General features: G+C 33.7%; 1 protein-coding gene across 3 annotated transcripts in view; it reads left to right on the top strand.

The window, feature by feature from the left end:
- Positions 1–24,068, top strand: part of LOC140450377 (puratrophin-1-like) — a 1,292,549-nt gene that overhangs the window by 1,230,968 nt on the left and 37,513 nt on the right. For all 3 annotated transcript variants that reach the window (XM_072543974.1, XM_072543973.1, XM_072543975.1), the window contains one exon: positions 11,556–11,687. In XM_072543974.1, the coding sequence (XP_072400075.1) occupies positions 11,556–11,687 (132 nt within the window). The remainder of the gene's footprint in view (positions 1–11,555; positions 11,688–24,068) is intronic.

The following is a 24,068-nucleotide window of genomic DNA, read 5'->3' as shown; positions in this document are numbered from 1 at the left end:
CCTAAAAATAATAGCTAACCTGTATTGGAATCAATCAGCGGTGCTCCGAATAGATAGAGAATATACACATCAGGTCAAAATCTAAGGGGATTGAGACATTGGTGCATAATTTCACCACTGATATTCAATCTGTACTAGGAGCACATTTTTGAAAAGGTTCTAAAAGATATTGATGAAGGCATCTCAATAAATGGAGTCAAGCTCAATAACCTGCGGTATGCAGATGATACAATAGTGTTTTCCAATACCGTAGAAGGGCTGCAAAACTTAATTTTTTTTTATTAAACACCTACTGTGTTTATACCATTGGAATCTTGTCAAAGCTGACCAATTATCAATTTTTATCTGTCTTAATTTACTAAAGAAAATGCATTCTAAGAGCTTACCCTATGGCATCCCCTTATTTTATCTAACAGCTATGCACTAATACCTAACATGCAAATTCACAACACAACAGTATGCTCTGCTTTTACACTAATTACACTTTACAGTAACTCAAATGGTTTTGTTCGTTTGAGTCTTCTTTCTAACCCAGTATTATCGAGGAGCTGGATGGCCTCGATGTTTACGTGTTTATGGAGTCGTTGTTCGTGACTACCTGCCATCTTCTTGATAATTTTATTTACATCTTCCATCTCAAAGTCTTTGTGGAGGTCGACATTTCTGATGTACCAAGGAGCATCAACGATGTTCCTTAGTACTTTATTCTGGAATCTCTGGATGATCTGGATATTACTTTTATTAGCACAGCCCCAAAGTTGGCAACCATACATCCATACTGGTCCATTTCAGTTTACTTTGTATTATTTACCATTCTCGTAATGAGAATGAACGGCATTAAGTCATTATTCTTCACCATCAGAATAGAGTTTGACAAAAATGATTCTTAAATGAAGAGCAAAGCCCCAAACGGACCCAATATTGAAACCCTAAACCGGACTGCCTGGTCAGGCAGAAGACTCTGAGAACCTAGAGAGATTGCCTTACATCTTTACATCACTCTCTACCAGAGAAATTGCCCCGTTTTAGGCTACTTGCCTCTTCGGGGAATGGGGTTTTTTTGCTTTGTCTATTACTGATTTCCACTAATGTCGTGGACAAGAGAAAGCGATAGGGCAAGGAAGATATTGCATATTGTCATTGCGTTGTATTTCTTTTCGTTGCATCTGAAGACCTGACTTTTTGTCGACATGGTTGTGCCTATTTGTCCTTCGTTTATGAGACCGTTTTTACTTCCTTATCCGATCAGAGAACCAGTGTATTGCACTGTAATTCTGGGATCGGCTCTCGGGTAACGCTCAAAAACGTCGATTTTCGCCACACAGTATGCCGTGTGAAAATGTCCCATATTTATATGGTTTCGCACGTCCTTATATGAGCATTTTCAGAGCAAGCAAGCAAACAATTTAATAATTAAAAGGTGCCTGAGAGAGTTGTACTGTACAAGTTGCACACCTCTTGAAATGACGTCCAAGTGTTCCTCCTCGTACACTTTACAGTTCATTTTAAAATTATTTGGTCATATCCATTGACGCGATCACAAAATGGCAGGGTTGTTAGTTCAAGGAAGGCCTCAGAGTCAGATATTAGCAAGACAGCAGATATTACAAAAAAGCTTCTTAACAAATAGGTTACTGAAGATACATATAACAGATGACCAAGAACAATGGAGAAAAAACATTAATAATTAAAATAAAAAGTTGCGAGCTGCTGAAGCTCATTCTCATATTGTTTGAGTAGATATTAACAGCTTTATTCATATTGTTCTCATTGACTCTTTTTATTCTGGTGTGTTAGCTTTAGTGTTGCGTGAATTTTTCCATATTATATCTCACAAAATTAAGAATTATTCGTAAGATGAATGATATCATAATGTAATAAGAATAATCAACACATAAGGATGACAAGATTGAGAAGAGAACCGGGCCTTGAAGTTTACTTAATAAAGAGAAGAAGTATGTATTATTAAATTATTATTTATTCATTAAACTATTATTCAGATTAAATCAGTAGTTCTTTATTTTCGGAAATATGGCCATTAATGGGATCCAGTTCCGTTTTTGGATGACTGAAGATAATTTATTTGTTTGTTCTCTTGTTCTTAGGGAAGCTCGTGAGCGCATCATCATTACTTTTTCTTGGTTATATTAAAAAATCTTATATAACCAAGGTGTAGCCTGTCCTCTAAACGATTATTGTTCCATGATTTTACGTTTAGCGATGATAGTAAAATACTTGGAGAGATTCTTTGTGAATAAATGTAAAGAACAGTAAGCGTCAGGTAGGAAAATCGGCACAGATTGTCAGTTTCGTACCACTCAAACCTAAATAATGTTAATACCTCACTCCCTACTATCATCACCTCAAAATACTTTAAGAATTTTGGAAAAAAATTACTCTCAGCAATTGCAATTTATTCTTCAACGTAAAAACTGTTCTGCAAGGAGAGATTTTCTTCTAATTTTGATGTACTTATTGTTGTAAATAGCTATTTGGTGGACATGAAATTGATCGACCTACATTCCTAATTTACAAATCGTTATATTAATTAAATTGCAACAGGAAAAGTCCACGTCGTTATGGAACAAAATCCTCGTGTATTGTCTAAATTAACATATCAAGGCTCTCCCATCCGCCTATGTAACATTTTAAAATTTTACCAGGTAAAAACCAAACACGTTCCCAAATTAAACGGAACACGACTCGTGCAGTTCAGAACGTGCACGTCAAATTAGCAATTTTGTGTTATCTTATCCTCAATGGATTGGAAATTCTCAATTGAATATGTAGTAAGTGCTCATGACTCTGCTAATTATAATTGACATGACTCATTTATTTCTATTCGCAAATGTTTTAGACGATACCAGTATTATACGAAAGTAGAAAGTTTTGAAATTGGTAGAAAATTAAAATATTAAAACGACTAAAATTGTTGAAAACTAAAGTTACCAACAGTGTTTCCGTTACAGTGAACCTTTACGTCTATTTAATCCTGTAAATCAAGTACCATTTTTTGTGTATGGATCATAAACAGTATATATATATATATATATATATATATATATATATATATATATATATATATATATATATATATATACTGTTTATGATCCATACACAAAAATGGTACTTGATTTACAGGATTACAACATGATGTTTACCATTTTTCTGTATTCTTACTCTGCTCTATTTGGTACATGTAAACTCATCACCAATTAGCATAAATACCCTCGTATATAGTACAAACTCATCACCACCATAAAAATGGGGATTTTAAAGCAGACCCCCAGAGATTGGTAAAGTCATTACTGGCCTACCTTTACCCTGTGGCAGGTATAAACGATAAATCCTTTGCAACTAGGGTTTGGTAATTTGACAGAATAATCTAAAATATATGTATAAAATGCAAATGCAACTCTCCAAAGGGGGGCTATAAAGTGATGAGTTCGCACACGTCCGCTGTATTATGTCTTTCTGTATTTCCATCATTTTCTTATTCAATGACCGCTTACTATTTTTAAAACTCCTAGAATTTTGATGCAAAATTGTAAATTCTTTAATTGTGTAATCTTGGAATTACACACACAGTTCCTTGTTAATCTTGGAAGTAATTCGTGGACTTTTTACACAGTTGTTTAACAGACTGCTATTTTACATCATTTTTAAAGTATAAAATGAAAATGAAAGTTTTGACAATTAATTAATCTTTCCACATGTGCTAGAAACCAAAATTTTTATTTGTGATATGTTTATAATGATCAAACTTTTACTTATATTCAAATGCTAGTTAGTTTTAAACGCCGTAAATACCATTGTTTTATATTGTACTATCAAAACTAGATAAAAAAAATGATACCAAACACATTTGTAGATGTTTGGATTGAAATTTATGTTTCCCATATAACCCTTTCGAATGTGTTTTTTTTTCTGGATCGGTACGGAATTTAGAACTTTGTTTGTTTATAACGTATAATTATGCAAAAATAAAAGTGATTGAGATTAGTTTTACCCTTGAGATCCGGCCATTTTTTCCGGGACATATATGTCCCAGTCAGACTTTTCTGGAACATATATGTGGAACTATAATAACCAAATTATTAGTTTATTTTAGTAAAGAAAATACAAATAAAATCTCATGTTTTGAAAACAAAAGAAGTAAAACGAAGACCAATATTTAATGTACATGAAAGGGTGTGACACATGTTTTGCACAAGGGTACATTGCAGCTCTGACATAGTGTGGTGGTTGGTTTTTCTTTTTTCTGAGAAGAACATCGTTAAGATCTTCTACTTGTCTTTCCTTCGACAGGTAAATGATCTCCCACGTTGAACATTTTTTTTTTGTTTCTTTGCAAGAGGACGTCCAAGTGAAGTCGAGGCTTTTCTTTTAACAGCATTATGGTTCCTTTCCAATAAAATAAGTCCCTCAGCAACACTAATTAGAAAAGACAAAAATGATGTTTTTCCTATCCTTTTTAGATCATTGTGTAGTACATGAGAATTTCCAACAGCCATCATCAGAAAGCAAAAAAATAGTTCACTTTGGAGCCATTTTTCATTTTTGGTTTTATTTCAACTTGCTTATCTCCAAAGCAATTGCTTACTACTAACAAGTCTTGCCATCTGCCAGCTATGGTGTCGTGGTTATGTACTCTGAATTCTGAGTCACCACGATTCAACTACCCAAAAAATTTAGGTAATTTACTCTCGTTGCAATTGTTGTTGATATCGCTGGAGTATCAAGTAGTCTAATAGATGTAATAAAACACAACAATACTTCAGTTCCCCTTATACTAACTAATTTGGTCACTACTCTTTCTCTCAATAATAAACTAGTATCATTTCCTTTTCCTCGGATATATTAAAATCCTATACATATCTTGTTGCAGAGTCGCTTCGTATCCATATCTTTATCCCCCATTTGATGGGTTTCATGGGTGGAAACTGTTTTAGGGAAGACCTTGCTTTAAATTTCGCCATTGACTCATCAATGCTTTGAAAAGCCGCCTCTGTTCGATATTTTAAAAATGTTAGTTTTAGACATAAATATATAGAAAAAAAAAGACTAAAGTGGTATGGACATGTAAGAAGAGCTAGCGACAGCAGATGGATAAAGAGAATAACCGAATGGAGCCCCATAGGAAGGAGGAAAAGAGGACGACCCGGAAAATCCTGGAGGAACGAAGTAGACGACGCCATGAGTAAGAGAGGACTAAACGATGGAGAATGGAACAACAGAGAGAGATGGAAACGGTTGAGCGAGGGAAGGCAGTGAATACTGTAGAATCCCTAAAAAAAAATATATATAGTTTTAGACAATTAGCGCCATCCTCGATGTAATATGATTTTCTAGCATTGTCAGGCTTTACAGTATCAGCGAAATACATTTTGGCAAGGATCAGTTTATAGCTGTCTCTAGAAATCGCCCTTTTTATTGCCAAATTTCGTAAAGAATCATTTTGTTACCAATAATCATTGGTCTCGATAGTATGCCATGATTGATATGACACAAAATACAATCATAATTTCATGTTCATCGGTAGGAATTCTTTTTTTCTTGATTTTGTTTCCAAATTTCTCTAAACGTAAGTTCGTACATTGTGCATCATGTCGAATGAGGCTTCTGGGAAAGACTTTTAGAAATAAATTCCGAAACGAAATCCGAAGATTTCTAATTATCGAAACCTAATTCAGATTTTTGCTTTAATCTGTGCCTTCTAAGAATTGCAAGGCAAAACAGACGTTGATAAAGATGTAATTAGAGAAATGGGGAATCTAAAATTGCATTCCACAACATGTCTCCTCAACTAAGCAAAAATCCTTGGCGAATTGGTTTCTATTACTCATAAACAGTATACCGAAATATAAAGAAAGACAGTTCTCTTTCTGTAACTGTCTGCCTGGTCAACGACATCCGACCTTCTAGAAAATACGACTGACTCAATGTTCATTTTGCAGGACAGGTTAGGGAAATTTTTATTTCGAAAAGAAATGAACAGGTGAGTACCCGTTGCGTTCACCGCCAGGCCTCGTCGGCGTTCGATAGACGGTTTCGGCACTTGCCGATTCAGGTAAGAAAATAGTTGCGGCTATTTTCTCAGGGACGGACATGTATCATTGAGTAGTAAAGAAAATACGAGCGTCTGCAGGTATTTTTCCATTAACATTAACATTAACAGATGAAAAGGAGAACAAAATTCAATAAATTACAGTAGAGACAAAAGACGACGAGGAAATGTAAGTCGGAACCACGGCCGACATTTGAAGCGAGTGGAGGCTCTGTTCGTGTTAAAGTCCCAACTTTTGACGGAAAATCATCATAGAACAACCATATAAAACAGTTCGAATAAGCTGCAAGAGCGAATGGATAGTCCGAAAGAGAAAAGGCTGTAAAACTGACTATCGCTCTTCGAGGAGATACCTTAGATGTGCTTCAGATCATTGCCGTAGATGAGGGATGATTTCGAACAACTTAAGACGAGACTAAACATGCAATACGGTCACGAACATTTGAAACATCTCTACCAGTGGTAGTTTAAAAATGACGACAAAAGATAAAAGATAAGGCGAGATAAGGCTCTTCAAGAATATGAGGTAGATATTGCCAGGTTAGTATGATCTGCTTATCCCAGCTCCTCCACCAAATCGACATAAGTTTAGAAAAAAAAAGAAAAGTTGAAAATTGAAAAATTCCATAGGCTCCTCTACTCGTGTTTAGCGGATTTCAATGATTTTAATTTTATTTGAAAATTTGAATGCACTTTTATATGAAAAAGAAATTTTAAGTTTTTAAAAAGTTTTTTGTTGGCTCTGCATAATTTTGAAAATTAATAATTTTTTTCAGAAATTTAAATTACAAAATAATTTGGCGAAAACTACTTGCACGTTTGTGCTGAAATTTTGGGTAGTGTTCTTTTGTATTAAAAGATTTTTTGGATAAATTTTGAAGCTTCTATGTAAGTATGTGGCTTTTAAATACATGAAAAATGGTATTGAACAATTTTGCCAATTTTCTAGTAATAATTATTTCAATTTGCAGTCAATTAAATGTTGTTTAAAATTAATTTCAAAGCTTTTTTGTCTTCGTTAGATTTCTAATAATAGGTTTGATTCTGCATTGGTTTGTTTACCGTTTGTAAACTATGCACTCTGCGCAGACGTGAAAATAGGCTTTTTCCTGACCATAGTCAAAATTTATGCTGCACGAACGATTTGCTGATTGTCGAAATTAAATTAATCTAACCTAACACTAACATTTTTGGTTAATATCGAGATTCATAATTTTTTTATCAAACAAATTTTTTTTTTTTTATAATATGCAAGATAAGTACTACTTACTTTTTTTCAAAACAATACCTTTGTATAAAGAGAAAGTTTAACAAAATAATAATAAAACATATTTTTCTAAACCGCATTTAAAGGTTACATTTGTTTCAGATCTACAGGAATTTATAATTGTAAATCAAAGTCCATCGACAGTATAGAAGTGTTTCAGTCAGTATATCTTGGACCAACAACCAGGCACTGCCATTGATAGATTTTTATAAAAAATACAGAGATGGGGTAGGGAGTTTTCAAATGAAATCCATAATAATAATGTGGGCAAAGATAGCATAACAACTAAATGGCTTAAATAATGTTAATTTGAATGCATATTACTGCGAAAATAGATGGCGTGTAATTAAAAGAAATATATAGACGAAAGCAAAAAAAAAACAGAAAGAGACCGCAAAACATTTGAATATGGTAATGAACTGGATGAGATATTTGGGCAAAAAAGAAATGTCAATCCTGAAGTGCTGTTATCTAATGAAACAGTTGCACATCACATAGATGAAAAGCTTGCAGATATAGCAACAGTTAAATCCAATTTTCTTAGTTATACACCACAATCACTTAAAAGAAAGAGAAAGAAACCAGTCAGAAACTGATGAAACACACTATCCCCTACAATGAAATAATCTGCGCACTTTACAACTATAGTCTCAGCTAACGGTGAAGTTCTGAAAACTCCAACCGACAAATAGATCCCTTATTCTTCTTTGGTGGTCACAAACTACTTGCAACTAAAAATATATATAAAAATTCTAGTAAAATTTTCTTAAACAGAAAATGTTTTCTGTTTAAGTATGACTCTGGATCATTTGTTGGTTTGTCTATTTTAATGTGGCTCCCATTAATTACTCCAATAACACTTAGAAAATTGTTTTTCGTAAAGTTTCTCTCAATTTCTATTTCTCTTTACCTAATGGCCATTTAATTACTTGAGGGGCCTTATTGCTCAGGAAATATATGTTAATTTTCTAATTAATTTAAAAAGAGTGCTGATAGCAATATCGAATCTATCAGTTACATCTCTGAAAGATGCAGTCTGGTGACCAACGAACCATAAGTATAATAATGTTTGTTCATACTCTCCAAGCTTTTCATTGCCTCCCGCTTGGCAATGAGAATACTGTGAATATCTGAAGTGATTCGCATTATCTTCAGCTACAGCACGACTAACACGAAAGTGTTCAATAGATTTACAATTGTTACAACTTGATAATTCTTATTTTGAAGCCTTATACGTCCATCTAGAATTTGTAACAAATCTTCATTCGACGACAATTATTTAATGTTAAACACCTCTTCATCAGAGGAAGAACTTTCAGAAGATTCCTGAAATATATATTTTTTTCTTTATAAGCTAATTATTTAATCATAGTTATATCACGTATAATTAGGAAACATATGGTCCCAAAACTACCCAGAAAAACTAAAGTTACCATATATAAAACACTAATAAGGCCAGTGTTAACATACGGGTCTGAAACGTGGTCACTTACACAGAACGACCAAGAATTGCTTAAACGTTTCGAGAGAAAATTCTAAGAAAAATATATGGAGGAATCTAAGAACAGGGTTTGTGACGTAGGCGCTACAACTTTGAGTTATATAGAAGTTTTGGGGAACCTGACGTTGTAAAATATATTAAATTAGCACGCCTTCGATGGGTAGGACATGTAATTAGGCGAGATGAAGATGCAACGATCAGAAAAAATTTCGACCTAAGAGGACCAGTGGGAAGACGAGCCAGAGGAAGACCAAAACTTAGGTATCAAGATAACATAGAGGATGATCTAAAATCCATCGGAGTTAAAGCATGGAGAAGAGTTGCCAGAGACAGTGGCGAATGGAAGATTGTTCTGATAACGAGCTGTAATGCCACTGATGATGATATCGCGTATAATTACCATTTTGGTTTAGTCCAAAAAATTATTCAATAAAGAATAATCAATATTAATACACCACACGTTGGAATTGAACAATAACCAATAAATAGTCAGTTCAATATAACTTAGTGAAAAATATTTACAATATATATTTATAGGTTAAGAATAAGAAACCTTATTTATTTATACTTAGTACGCCTGCGTCAAACTATTAGTTGGAAAATAATCTTCAAACCAGAATGACTATTTGAAAATGGTCGATAAATCTGCAAGAACCTCTGACCAAACAGTTGGAGTTTGAAATTAAACGTGCACGAACACAATTATTTTACTGCGCAAACTCGTGCGTTTTAAAACCGTTTCCAACTACTGCAGAAACAAACCTAATATTTCGAAGCGATTAGTGGAAAACAAATACGATCATTACTCAAAAGAAACAAATAGGATCATTACTCAAAACAGATATCCATATAGCCTACTCAGGATTCTGAAGAATTTGATGTATTATACTTCCGGTAGACCTCTTGTAGACTATGACTATACGTTTTCCTAATGCTTCGACTGCTGCCTTCCCAATGCTGTGTTTAATTTCTTCCCAGCTCTAATTTATAATCGTCGATGTTATTTGTTTCTTTCAGTTGCATCTTCTGCGACAGTTTCTTTTGATACGTTTCTCTGGTAGAGTCATTCCACAGGGATTCTACCCTAATTTTTGCTCAGTGATTTTCTCTAAATGAAGTTTTGATACTATTTTCATTCGTAACTGTGATAGGACTAATTTGTGTTTACTGCTATAATTAGAAAAATCATTTTTAAACTAGTAATGCGTACGCTCATCTAAGATGCTGAAGAGGTTAACAGACGCGCCCACGCTGGCGTCGGCGCAAACCAAACAAAGTTTCCATTTAAATGGATTATGCCCAATCTTAAAATTAAAGCACTCTACATGATTTAGATTATTGGTTGGTTATTTTTATATCGTTGTAGACATACTATACAGCATTCTTTGATGAGTGTATTCTATATTTACTTCCGATATATTACGGTCCTGCTATTTGTTGTTCCTACAAAACCTTACACGGTTTTTTTCAAAAAATTTACATGACTTATTATCCTAGACGTTAATTATTAATAAAACACTGCCTCGTTGACAATAAGATGACTGTAATTTGTTTTAATAACGAAGATAGATATTGATTGGAACTCGTTGAGGAAAGTCAATAATTCTAGTGATTACTGATGAAGTATTTAACTTTCGCATGAAAGTTCCGTTTTTAATTTAAGTAAATATTAGCTGTAAATATATTTTGAAAATAAGTTACAGTGTATAAAAACAAATTGTTTATCTTGTTATTTTATAGACGGAATAATTACCATGTTGATGAATATTTATAAATGGAATGTTTCTGCATTGTTTTTTGTGTAAACAAAAAATATGAAAGTTTCTCACTCCATAGCATACAATAGATCTTGTTAAAACCAAAACTATACTGTTATACCAAAAATAATTAAATGGATAGAATTTAATATCGTTTTCCATGTTGTTGGAAGCCTTTAAGCATCATCGCTTTGGTTTAGACTGTTGCGATTTTTTTCTATTTCTATTAATTCTCTGATTTCGCGTTTTCTTTTAATTTCAATGTTAGCTAGCATCGTATTTTGGTTTCGGTTTATTGTATGTCCTGTATTTGAGACATGTTGGGCAAGGGACGACGTTCTTTCTCTCCTTTCGATGGCATTTCGATGTTCTTCTCGTCTAACATTGATTCTTCGGTTGGTCTGTCCGATGTACGATTTGTCACAATCCCCACATGGAATCTCGTATACTCCTTGATTTTCTAATGATATTTTTGTTTTGGCGGATGGCAAAATGGTTGAGATTTTTCTGTCGGTATTAAATATCGTTTCTGTTTTGTGTTTTCTTAGCACTCTCCCTATTTTCTCTGTCGTACCCTTTACATATGATAGAATAGCATTTGCAATCGGTTTTTCCTCTTGTGTTGGATCGTTAATTCTTTTTTGAGCATTATGAGCATTTTCAATGGTATATGTTGAAAAGCCGTTTTTTCGTAATTTTTTCACATTATGCATTTCTTTTATTTTTATGTTCTTCATCTGTCAGTCTTTCGGATCGTGTCATCAGGGTTTTAATGACGAATGTAAGTGTGCATGCAGGATGGTGATGTGAATCGGCATTTATATATTACTGAATATTTTATATCTTTTTAATTTATATTAATTTTTATATCTAAATAAGTACAATCTTAACACCATTTCTATTTAATTAAATATATAGTAGTCCGTGAGAACTTGCTAATTGCCAATATCTTATTGTCCACAGCTCCTTACATGGACGAAGAAAATAGGAGAAGAGACTCTGAACAGTTTGATGTTACTTCTTCGGTCTGCAGCAGATGCGGCGGCGGTGAAGGAGGTGGCCAACGATTTCGAGAAATTCTTCTTTAATGCATGGGTAAGTCTATAAAATGTTTTTAGTAACTTGATAAATAATACAGTTTTAGCTCCACAACTTCGTACCATATTTAGTCTGATTTTGATTCGTAGTGATTTAAATTTTGTCACTATTATTATGATTATATTACTTTTTTGATAATTACTTACAATCTCATAAGTTTAGTGATAAACATATGAATTTTTGCTACATGTCTTGTTTATCTACATCTAATTATAATCTTTGGTATTTGTTTTAATACACACTTGGGATTCACTTCTTATATTCTCGTTTTCTATTTTTTTTTCTAATGAATAATCTCAGACTTTACTGTGTCAATAATTTCGGCTCTTTAAGTCTTGCTTATTGTCATTTTTGAAAATTGTCTGTTTTATCTTCATATACTTACGTCTTTTTTAACGTCTCCATAGCTGGACAGTGTAATTACTAGGTACTTTATTTTGTTCAATGCTAACTCCGTCGACTTCTGTTTACATCTCGTTAATTCTTTATTGGTTACTATTATTCTAGTTGTGAAGTTGTGAGTTGAAATCTACATGTTAAATTCTTTTGCTCTTACATATATTAAATCTGTGAACTAGTCTAAAAGCCATCTTCATTTTGGGCTATCAATATTGCATCACCTGCGTAAAGATACGTTTTTACTGGGGCGTCTGTTGCGATCATCGTTGAGCGATCGTCGCCGAGCAATGATCGCTGAGCCATGATCGCAAGCGGAATATTTTTACTGAAGCGATGATTTGATTGTCTAGTGATGAGTTGTCCATTGTCTAGTGAACAAGTGGTTTTGTTACAGCGATGAGCGTATGTAAAAGAAAACAATTATTGTTAAAATACCTGCTAGCAGAAGAAATAGAGGATGAAGAAACGTTAAGTGCTCCAATATTAGAAAAACATGCAATATTTAAAAGAAGACAAGAAAAAGGATACTTCAAAATTTTGATAAACAATCTTTTATTAGGGGATCATGTTGAGTTTCCATAGTTCTTCCGTTTGAATAAACTTCACTTTGATTTTGTGTTAAATTTGGTAGAACAGTATATGAAAAAGTCGTCTGCAAACTGTATTTTGTATCCAGTGTATCCAGAAGAGAATCTCTCAAATAAAAAAATCTCAAAATCACATACACAAGCCACTATGTTCGCTTAGCGTTTGCGACTGTGTCTGCTCTCGGACCAGTCGCCATGTCGCCAATGATCGACGCTAGCGGCTCCAGCGACAAACGCTTCAGTCAAAACGACACCGTTACAGACCACACAAGCGGTACACCGCGATCATCGCTCAGCGATGATTGCTCAGGGATGATCGCAACAGACGCTCCAGTAACAGAGAATTTTGATATCATTTTAACTTACTCTGCATTCCCTTCCTCTATTGATGCTCTTTACGACTTCATTCGCAAAGAGGAAATAGAATAGCAACATTCCTTATTAACACTATATGGCGTAATAGACACATTAACTGTGAGATGAAATCAAGAATCTATAAGGCCAGTATAACACCAATAATGACGTACGTATCAAAAACAAGACCCGACACAGCCAAAACACAGAGAATGCTGGAAACTGCAGAAATGTGAATACTTAGAAGAATTACAGGAAACTGGCTGAGAGACCGAATAAATAATAAATAAGGAGTGATAAGATCAGAAAGGTCACGCAAGAGATGGAGTGACTATCTTTCATTAAGGCAACAACCCGCCAATGTACAAGCAAAATTGTTTACATAAAGGAAGAAGATCTTCATACACCTATCTCCTCTGTGCTTTATTGCTTCACCTCTATTGAGCACGGCGCATGCTTTGATGTTCTAATGCTTATTGGTTTTGGGTGCTTTTTTCTACTCTTCCATTCTCTTAACTTGTTTTCGCTTGTCTGTCGTCGAATTTCTTTCCAATTATTATCCTAAATATCTCAATTTCTCTTGTTTCCATATTTTTTTCACTTTTTCGTGTTTCTCGTATATATTCTGCATTATATCATGATATGTCTTATAGCTATCTTGAAATTTCTTGATTTGCTCCTGATGCCTATGTTTTATTTTGTTATAATGTATATAGTACAGGATCAGGTGGTTTTCTGCTCACTATTTTTTATATTACTGGATTACGACGAATAAACTTAGCAGTAGCACTAAATATGACAGTCGCTAGCACCTATTTTAAACACAAGGTAATCTGGACCTCTGCTGATGGAAGAACAACGAGTCAGATTGATCACATCTTAATAGATTCAAGGCATGGAACATACGTAATAAACTGCAGAAGTTATAGAGGTGCAAACATACACTTAGATAATTGCCTAGTGATCTCAACATTGGGGGCTAGAATTTCAAACACCAGTAAAGAAAATAAAATGGACAGAAAAAAATGGAATGTTTAAAAGCTGAGAGATGCGACATTTGCAGAACGGTGCTCGGAATACATCACCAGCAGGCTAAGGAATCAAAATGTAAATGAAGAAGACCAGGCAGATATAGACTCCTACTGGACCAGAATAAAGGAAGACATTGAAGCAGGAGCGAAAGATTAAATAGGAACAGAAATTTGTGCCCATAAAAATCATTGGTTCAACAATGAATGCAAGAATGCCACAAAAGAAAAAAATGAAGCCTACAGAAAGATGCTAACTTGAGGAACTAGAACAACTGTAGAGAATTAGACAAAGAGAAGAGAAGAAAAGGGAATACACAAAAAGAAAAAAAAACGAAACCACTTAAATAAAAAATTTAAATAAATAGAAAACCTCAACAGAGAGAAAGAATTCAGAGCATTTCATAAGAAAGTTAACATCAACAGAAAATAATTCAAGGTAACTACAAAACAATCTATCAATGTCAGAATGGCAACCTATTAACAACAAGGAAAGATGCATTGAATAGATGGGTTGAATGAAACCAGGCACTTAATATAGAGGAAGAAGAAACCTGGAAGACGAAAGAGATGGGATAGGGGGAACAGACGAGAGGGAAGAGGAACCACCAACGATTCTTGAAGTTAAAGATGCAGTTAAAAAACTAGCCAGAATAGATAATCTGCCAGCTAAACTATATAAAGAAGGTGACCATGATACCGTAATGGCATTACAGCAGCTTATTAAAGAAATATGGACACAGAAATCCCTCCCCGATGCTTGGAATATTGGAATACTTTGCATCATACACAAACAGGAGATATCTCTGAATGCCATAACCACAGGGGAATTGCGCTTCTAAATGCAGCGTATAAAATATTTTCCATAGTACTTCTCCATCTCACCGTATGGCCCAATATGCAGAACATATAGTAGGAAAACACCAGGCTGGTTTCAGAGGTGGTAAATCGACAATTCATCAGATTGCAACCCTGAAACAAATTTTAGCTAAAACACTGGAATATGGCATTGATACTGATCACTTAAAAGCAGCCTACGACTCTGTGAATTGAAGGGAAATGTTCAAAGCAATGAAAGAGCTAGGAATACCAAATCAGTTGGTAAATTTAACAAAACTAATTCTTGAAAAAGTTGAATGTAGAGTACGAATTTAGGGGGAACTGTCTAAACCTTTTAATACAAATAAAGGGCTGCGTCAGGGATACCCTCTCTCATGTATACTGTTTAATCTGACTCTTGAAAAAGTAATACGTATGTCACAAATCACAACCATTGGTTCAATATATAATAAATCAGTGCAAATCCTTGTCTATGGTGATGATATCAATATTGTTAGGAGAACGGAAAACGTTGTACGAGATGCGTATGTAGGATTAAAAGAATCAGCTACAAAAATGTGTTTATTAGTAAATACCAAAAAAAACGAAGTATATGAAAATAAGCAGGCAATCACAAATCCTACGACCACATGTTATAGAAAACGACGTCATCGAAGCAGTGAAAGAATTTTTATATCTAGGCGCAATTCTTAACACTGAAAATAATACTGCCACAAAGATACACTGCAGAATTTGAACTCCTCCTTAAATCCAACATTGAATCGAGAAATACAAAAATGAAATTCTATAAAACAGTAATACGCCCAGTCCTAACATACAGTTCAGAGACCTGGATTCTAACAAAAAGTAATGAAAACAAGTTAGGATGTTTCGAAATAAAAGTACTAAGGCGAATCTATGGAGCAGTGAATGACAATGGAGTGTGGAGAAGACGATACAACTTCGAATTTTATAGAATATACCAGGAACCAGATATCGTCAACATATTAATATAGGACGACTGAGGTGGATAGTGCAGGTAATGCGGATGGAACAAAATGACCCAGCTAGAAAAACGCTCCTTGATAGACCCATTGGTCAGAGAAGAAGAGGAAGACCGAGAACAAGGTTCCATGATAACATCGATGAAGACATGAAAAATATGGGCATACGTGCTTGGCGGAGGAAGACGATGGATAGAGACGACTGGAGAGAAATTCTTGAGGTGGCTAGGAACCCAGCAGGGTTGTAAAGCCACAATGATGAAGATTTTTTTTTAATACACATGGATTTACTTGAAATTTTGACAGTAGGTAGAAAATTAAAATGAAGGGAAGATTAAAATCTACCCTATGACAATATGCATTTTTCCTCTGGGAGTGGTTACGACCCCAACTCGGAGGTGGAGAAGTTTATAAGAAAAACCATGGTAGTCGCTAGAATTGTAAATTTTAAGACAAAAATGTTCTTTGGAGCTTTTTTAAAAAGTCAATATTTTTGGAGTTATTCGTAACTGAAAGTTCAAAAATTACACGTCAAAAAATCATGTTTTTAGCGGTTTTTCAAGTTAGGGAATAACTCCAAATATTTAGATTTGATCGGGAACACTGTTTGATGAATATGAAATGAAACTTATTCAAACAAACATATTCGTTATTTTATTATTACCGTAAACTTAATAATAAGAAGGTGATGGCTTTGATCGAATACAAAAATCCAAACATAAGGTTTAGATTTTTTATTGATTGTTTGAACATTGTATTCACATGCGTTTAGCCCCGTCTTCAAGCCCTTTCAGCGCAACCCTTTTTAAAACGAAGGACTTAAAAAAAATGTATACCACTTTGTAAGTGGTGTAAAGCAAGTAAAACCTTAGCTATTTGTTCATATCTTCTACGACGTGTATCTACTTCAACTTTGTCAGCTAATCTTCGACAAAGCATTAATTCGATCTTATAAATTGACACACAGAAAAAATTCCAAGACAAATTCCAATCAACATTAAAAAATGCTGGAAATAATAGGCGTAGATGCGATTTTTGTCTGCATCAGAAAAAACAGATTGAGATAACAAAAACTATACACGCAAATTGGCGTTAAAAAATTTCTCTATACGCGACTTCTCGCGTTATAAGATTTAAAGCTATAAGATGTTTCGAAAAATATCTAATGACATTTGGTCATTAAATAACAAAAACACGTAACTTGAAACGTTCAAATTGTAAATTTATATCGTTCCAAAAAGAAAGCAATATAAATAAAACAGATTGTTTGTACAAAACCAAGGATATCCGAAAGTAACTTTCAGTAAAATGTTTTCATAAGAGGTTTCAGAAACGGCGGATTGCCACCAGCGCAATATTTGTTTTTCATTTTTTTGGGTCGTGACTGCGACTAAAATATCTATTATAAATACTTGATTGTTTATTGGGAAGTAATTTATCAAAATCTAAATAAGTTTAGGAAGTAAGTTGCGTGCAATTGTAAATATTGGTTTAACCGAAGAGAAATTAGTTGAAGATTTGAGATAGCCGTGATTGTAGCAAGATAAATTCCGAGCGCTTTACGTAACTCCTGGTTTGTGCTGCGGGAAAGACAAGTGTTGTAAGTTAGTTTCTGGATAGTCGTAAATCTTACCAGAGGCGTTCATAGATTATAAACTGTTTTATAGGAGGATTGAATCATGGTTTATGAAAATACGTACACACGAATACAAATAAAGTAGTCTTTCCGAAATTTTTCCAAAATTTAGGGTAGCTACGGTGTCAATATGTACCAACAATTTAGTACGTTAAGATCAGTAATTTCACAGCGAACTGAAATTAAAAAAATATATGTCTACCTACTCTACATTGACTAAACTATTGTTTATTACAAATATAATGGATCTTATTAGCCAATAGTGAAGTGTAAATAGTCAAAATGTGTCAGTATTAATTGCATTGAAGTGACGTTTTATATATCCAATACACGGTGTCCAGAAACTTTCCTGAAAACGAAGACCGGAGATTCCTCAGATGATTTTAAGACAATTTAACCCAATTCACCTAGTCCGAAAATGCTTCCTAGGGAGCTAGAGCTCTTTAAAGATGATGCCTTGTAATTAATTTTTTTTAATACCTCCAGAACGCTTCTTTTCAGAAAAACGAAAATTGGTATGATTATTTATCCCTCAGTATTGAATCGATTTCATAAATTACTAATTTCTAGTACCGATCATAGGCGTCCGTTTTGGGTAGGTCAACGGTTTTTTTGAACGCATAACTTTTTTGTCTTTACCTTTTAAGCATTTGTGATACTATGGTGTGTTTTTTAACCAGGAGGAGTAATTCAAATTTACTGCGCCGTAATGCTTGTTTGTAATTGGTCCAACCGCAGGCAAGTTTACTCCACTAAATTATGACGTTTTGACACTAATGACATTTATGAAATTTTAAAATTCTTAACTTATATCGACGATTTTTTGTATTTTATGCGTTAATTTTTAGATTTTTCGTTTACATTTATATGAAAAACAGTTTTTTTCAGAACTATTTAGCGAAGTATTAGTGTTAATGCCAAGTACTAGTGGTAATTATCCTTCTCCACCTAAAAAACGCCGAGTAGATATGGATCATTTATCATTAAATATCATCAAATGAAAAACAATGCATTATAAACATGTACAATAAAAATTGATAATCATGGAATGAAAATAACAGCCATGGTAGCAAAAATATAACAGGCAACAGGTTAGTTTTGCAGAATATTTATTGTTAAAATCAAGATGTCTATGCCTGTACATTAAAAAAATGGGCAATCCCATAAAATCTGGTTATATTCTTATAAAGTAGCATACGATGTTTTGTTGTTCAAGTTAATGCGCTGATGAAATATTGTAAAATTCCATTGGATTTTAGATATAATTTTATCACGAATATATCGCTTTCGTATACGTTCCGGACAATTTTCTTATACAATGTGATAAATAAACTCTAAAAAAAGGTAATCAACTTCTTCATAACAATCCAACATTTTTTTTATTGTAATTAGAATGAACCAGGATCTCTATGTCTGCTTTATAGATTACCAAAAGGCTTTTGATAGAGTACGACATCAGAAACTCGTAAAACTGTTAAAAGAAAAGAATGTGGATAGTCGAGATATACGGGTTATTGTCAATCTGTACTGGAATCAAAAAGCAAAGGTTAGAATCGAAAATTTCGAAACAGGAACAATAGAAATCAGAAGAGGTGTGACAGGGTTGCGTGCTGTCCCCATTGTTATTCAATCTGTACAGCGAAGCTATTTTTAAGGAAGCAATATCAGAGGAACAACAGGGTATATCAATAAACGGAAAAATCTTGAACAACATAAGATTCGCAGACGACACCGCTGTTTTTGCAGACAGTCTAGAAGCATTGCAACGCTTAGTAAATAGATTACATCAAGTCAGTATCAAATATGGACTACAAATGAACGTTAATAAACCCAAGTTCATGGTTATTTCTAAGCAACATACAGTAGGAAGGCTAGATATCGAGGGAAAACAAGTAGAAAGAGTGAATAACTATAAATATCTGGGAGCCTGGGTAAATGAAAACAATGACCAAGGTCGAGAAATAAGGACACGCATTGAAATTACAATACAAGCATTTATAAAAATGAAAATAATGTTTGTCAATCGAGACCTTGTTCGAGACCTGTTTAGGCCACATTACCAGAGGTGCGAAATATGAGATATTAAGGCTCATAATGCAAGGTAAAATCAAGGGTAAAAGATCCATACCTACATACAACCAAAAAAGAAGATGTATTTGGTGACTTTTCTAGTAACTTTCTTGGGTGTGAATCTATCTTTTAAGTTTAGTCCTCCTGGTTAAAAAACAAACCATAGATTATTAAATGTTTAGGTATTCTAGTACTAAAAGGTACTCTTACTCTAAGTCGATAGGATACACCGTTGTCCAGAAAAATCGTAGTTGGCTTAAACCTTTCAACAGAAGTATAATCTAAGTTTTTTATTGTCAAATTGTGGTCGGTTCACGAAGTTTATCTTTTAGTTTTTTTACTTTGTGGCATCTAAATATAACAATTTCAATTCAACAAAAATGGTTTTTACTAATGAGGAATACGCTAATATGCTTTAGTTTATGGCAAAATGAGGTGTAACGCTCGAGCAGCACAACGTAGATACCCTGAAAAATTTTCCAATCGCAATCCCACTCACTCAATATTTACAGCTATTCATCAACGATTAAGAGAAACAAGTTCAGTGATCCCAAAAAATAATGAAAGAGGATGACATGAGTATCTAACAGCAACAAATGAACAAAAATCCTGAAATTAGCCTGCGAAGACTATCTGCCATGTATCCCACAATTTTAAAATCTTCCACAGGAAATGAAATATATTAAACAACGAAAATGTATACCGTTTTCATTTTATAAAGGTATAAGTACTGCTATAAGGAGATTTTTCTGCTCGTGAAGAATTCGCTAGATGGTTATAAAATCAGAAAAATTTCATAGCAAATTTCATAGGATTCTTTAAGACTTAAACTATCTCAGAAGTTAAATGCATATTGCGTTTTCATCGAAATTATTTACAAAATAAACGTTTGAAAAAGGGGTACATTTTTTACTTATAAACAATTGTAATAACTTCTATATTTTTCAAGCTACAAACTTGTACGTACAACCATTGGATAGCTGGTTAAAAAATCCCATTTAAAAAAAAAACCTTCTATGACCAATAGGAACGAAGTTAGGGACTATTTTTTAATCTTATACAAAAAACAATATTTTCAACACAGAGTAGGGCAAAATTTGTTTAATTAGCGAAACAAAGGTCATTTATCTAATAAATTATGGAAAGAATTATCGTCATCATTCTGTAATCACCAAAATTGGTAAACTATTGTGTACATTTACAAAGACTTTATCTCACTAGAATAATAGATATCGATTTGTCTGACTGGAGCCGACACAATAACCGATTAATGAAATTTATCTTTGTATACCTTCTTGTAATAGACTAAGCGCCTTCGGTATGTCAGCACTGTAAGTCCATACTTCAAATACCATCCTTTGATAGCATTGCATTTCTAATCAATTAAAAATTTTCTGGAAATCGCGTCATAGTATAATAATGTAAATATATCGTAATAATAGGAATCTCAAATAGTGGTCAGTGTGAGTTTATGCTTCAACACAAGTACAATTCGATTTGTTTTGCGTAAAAGGTGTAATAGTGTCTAATAGTGTAAGTTTCTGTGCAATATTAATAGGAGTTATATTGGGTATGTTGATATAATTTTTGTATAACAATAACACTTGACTTTTTGGGATTACTTGCACTTAATGTTTAAAAATAATATTTTTAACCAATAGGTCTTTATTAATAGGTTTTATCAATTTTAATCAGTAGGTTTTTAACAAATATGTCATCAAAAGTTATATCAACAACTGATAGATATAACAAAATTATATTATAACAACTGTTCGTACCCAATATTTTCTAGTCTACTATAAAATATTGTGTCAGAAAACTGTTATTGGTAATGTTTTAGTAGGTATCGGTCCTTTTTGAGGTTATTGTTTTTATTCCTTAACCTTTTTTTCCGTACAGCTTGCCTTGCAGTATGGTTATTCAGTGTGCATAATATGAGCTAGATATACTACTTTCACGTACTTTGTTGGTTATGTTTATTTCGCAATCTTTCCTTATTATTTGCAAAACTTTTTCACTGTCAACTCTGTAATACAGAGAGACTTTATAAGCGTGTATAGCACCACATTTTGAACGTCTCCAATTATTTTAATGATGCCTCAGTTAAAATCAACAAATCTACTACATACTGAAGAACAAAGAAGACGAATTTTTCTTAAATTATTTTCTTGTGGATTTTAAAAGTATTTATCTATCATGGGATTACTATATTTTTGAACAACATTTAGCCTCGGTTAAGGAAAGCCTTTTCCTTAACCCAGGCTACAGCAGCCAAACTCAGAGTAGCCCAAATAAGAATGGAACGTTCGCTACTTGGACTAACTCTAGAAACAGGGTAGGAAACGAAGAAATAAGAGGAAGGACGGGCGTCACAGATGTCATAGAGCGCATAGCATGGTTGAAGTGAAACTGGGCGGACTATGTGGCTAGAATGAAGACAGAAGATGGACTGAAAAAAATACGTGTGGAGATCACGAGCAGACAGAAAAAGCAGAGGTAGCTTACCTAGACGATAAACAGACGACGTCAAAAGAATCGCTGGGAATTGGCTGCAGAAAGATCAAGGGAAATTAGGGGAGGCTTATGTTTACCTTTGATCGCATAAGCCTGGATGATGATAATGATGATAAAACAGCATTTGTTTAATTTGTATTTTGAGAATGTTTACCGAAGTGCAAATCTTCTTCTTTTTCTTCCTTATTGTATGTAGGCTTTAAAGCCTGTTTCTTCTTCAATATTAGCCTCCTACATTGTTTAAACTGTCGCACGATCTTTTTCTTAGTCTGCCAATACTTCTTCGTCCATTATCTTCGCACGACTTATCTCGTGCTGTTCATCCTATCCTATCCTCTACCATTCTACTAATGTGTTCGTTCCACTCCTGTTTCCGTTTTTTCACCCATCCATTTATGTCGTCTATATGGCATGCTCTTCTTATGTTTTCGCTTCTCTCCCTATCCAACAGACTTTTCCCTGATATTCGTCGGACTATTTTCATCTCTGTTGGTTCTAATTGTTGCTTTATAGATTCTTGTTTTTGTGTCTTGTCTTAGGTGTTTGTTCTTCCAGATTGTGTCATTAAGAGATCCCGCCACTTTACTTGCTTTTAAGCTTTGTTGTCGTCCTTCTTTTTCAACATCTCCGTAACTAGTTATATCTATTCCCAGATATCTAAACCTTACTTCCTGCTTTATGATCTTCAAATCAATTTCGATTTTACATCGTAGTGGGTATTTATATGTTGTCATACATTTGGTTTTCTCTGCTGATATTATCATATTGTATTTCTTGACTGTTGTGTTAAAGATGTGTGTTAATTTTTGGAGTTCGTCTTCTGTCTCGGCGATTAATGCGGCGTCGTCTTTATAACGTACAATGCAAATATCAATTGTATTCAGTTTTGGAAAAAAATAATAGTCTTATCAAAGTGGAATATTAAAAATGCTGATTGGACTAACTTTACCAAACAGATCGAACAGGACATTAACCAAACCAACTTCACGTCATCAAACGACATTGACAAGTTTTTAAGTACATTTTTACAAACTATCACAGCAGCCGCAGAGACGTATATAAGGAAAACAAAAATTTTAAAGAAACATAAACCTTTTCCGTGGTAGACACCTGAATGTAGCCAAGCTACAAGAGTATATAAGAAAGCTTTCAATAAGCTAACGCATCATAAAACAAACGAAAACATAGCGGACTACAAAAAATGAAGAGCTGAGGCAAGATACATTCTAAAAAAGAATAGAAAAGAGTCCTGGAAAAAATTCATCTCATCTCTAAATAGCTCTGCAAGCATAAGTACAGTTTGGAGAAACTTAAGGAAAATCCCAGGCAAAAGCCAACCATATAAGATTCCTTTTCTAGAAAAAAAAATAACGAAATAATTAGTGATAGAAAAGAAATCGTAAGAATGTTTACAGACCAATACGAAATAAATTCCAGTGAAGAAAATTACACTGATAATTTTAAAATACATAAAAACAACGTAAAAAAAACATATTGGAATTCGACGGACATGAGATTCACAACCTTAACGTTTCTTTTTCTCCATAGAACTTTCTAAAACCTTAAACTCTTCCAAAGATTCAATCCCGGGACCAGACGGTATTCCCTTAGCATTTCTACTACATCTACCAGACAATGGGAAAAATTTATTACTAGACCTTTATAATTTTATCTGGAGTAACCAGATTTTCCCATCAACTTGGTTCGAAGCAATAATACTACCACTTCTTAAACCTAAGAAATCCCGGACATCATCTGAGTCACATCGACCAATATCTTTAACCAATATTATATGTAAAGTGTTAGAGAAAATGGTAAATAAAAGGCTGAGATGGTATTTAGAATAACAAAAACTACTTATTCCACAACAAAGTGGATTTAGGCAAAATCGATCCACTATAGATAACCTAATAGACTTAGAGTCAGGAATACGTGAGGCATTTGCAAATAAGCAAGATTGTATCGCA

The sequence above is a fragment of the Diabrotica undecimpunctata genome, chromosome 9, assembly GCF_040954645.1.
Source record: "Diabrotica undecimpunctata isolate CICGRU chromosome 9, icDiaUnde3, whole genome shotgun sequence".
Lineage (NCBI taxonomy): Eukaryota > Metazoa > Arthropoda > Insecta > Coleoptera > Chrysomelidae > Diabrotica > Diabrotica undecimpunctata.
This window is presented reverse-complemented; position numbering and strand designations above follow the sequence as displayed.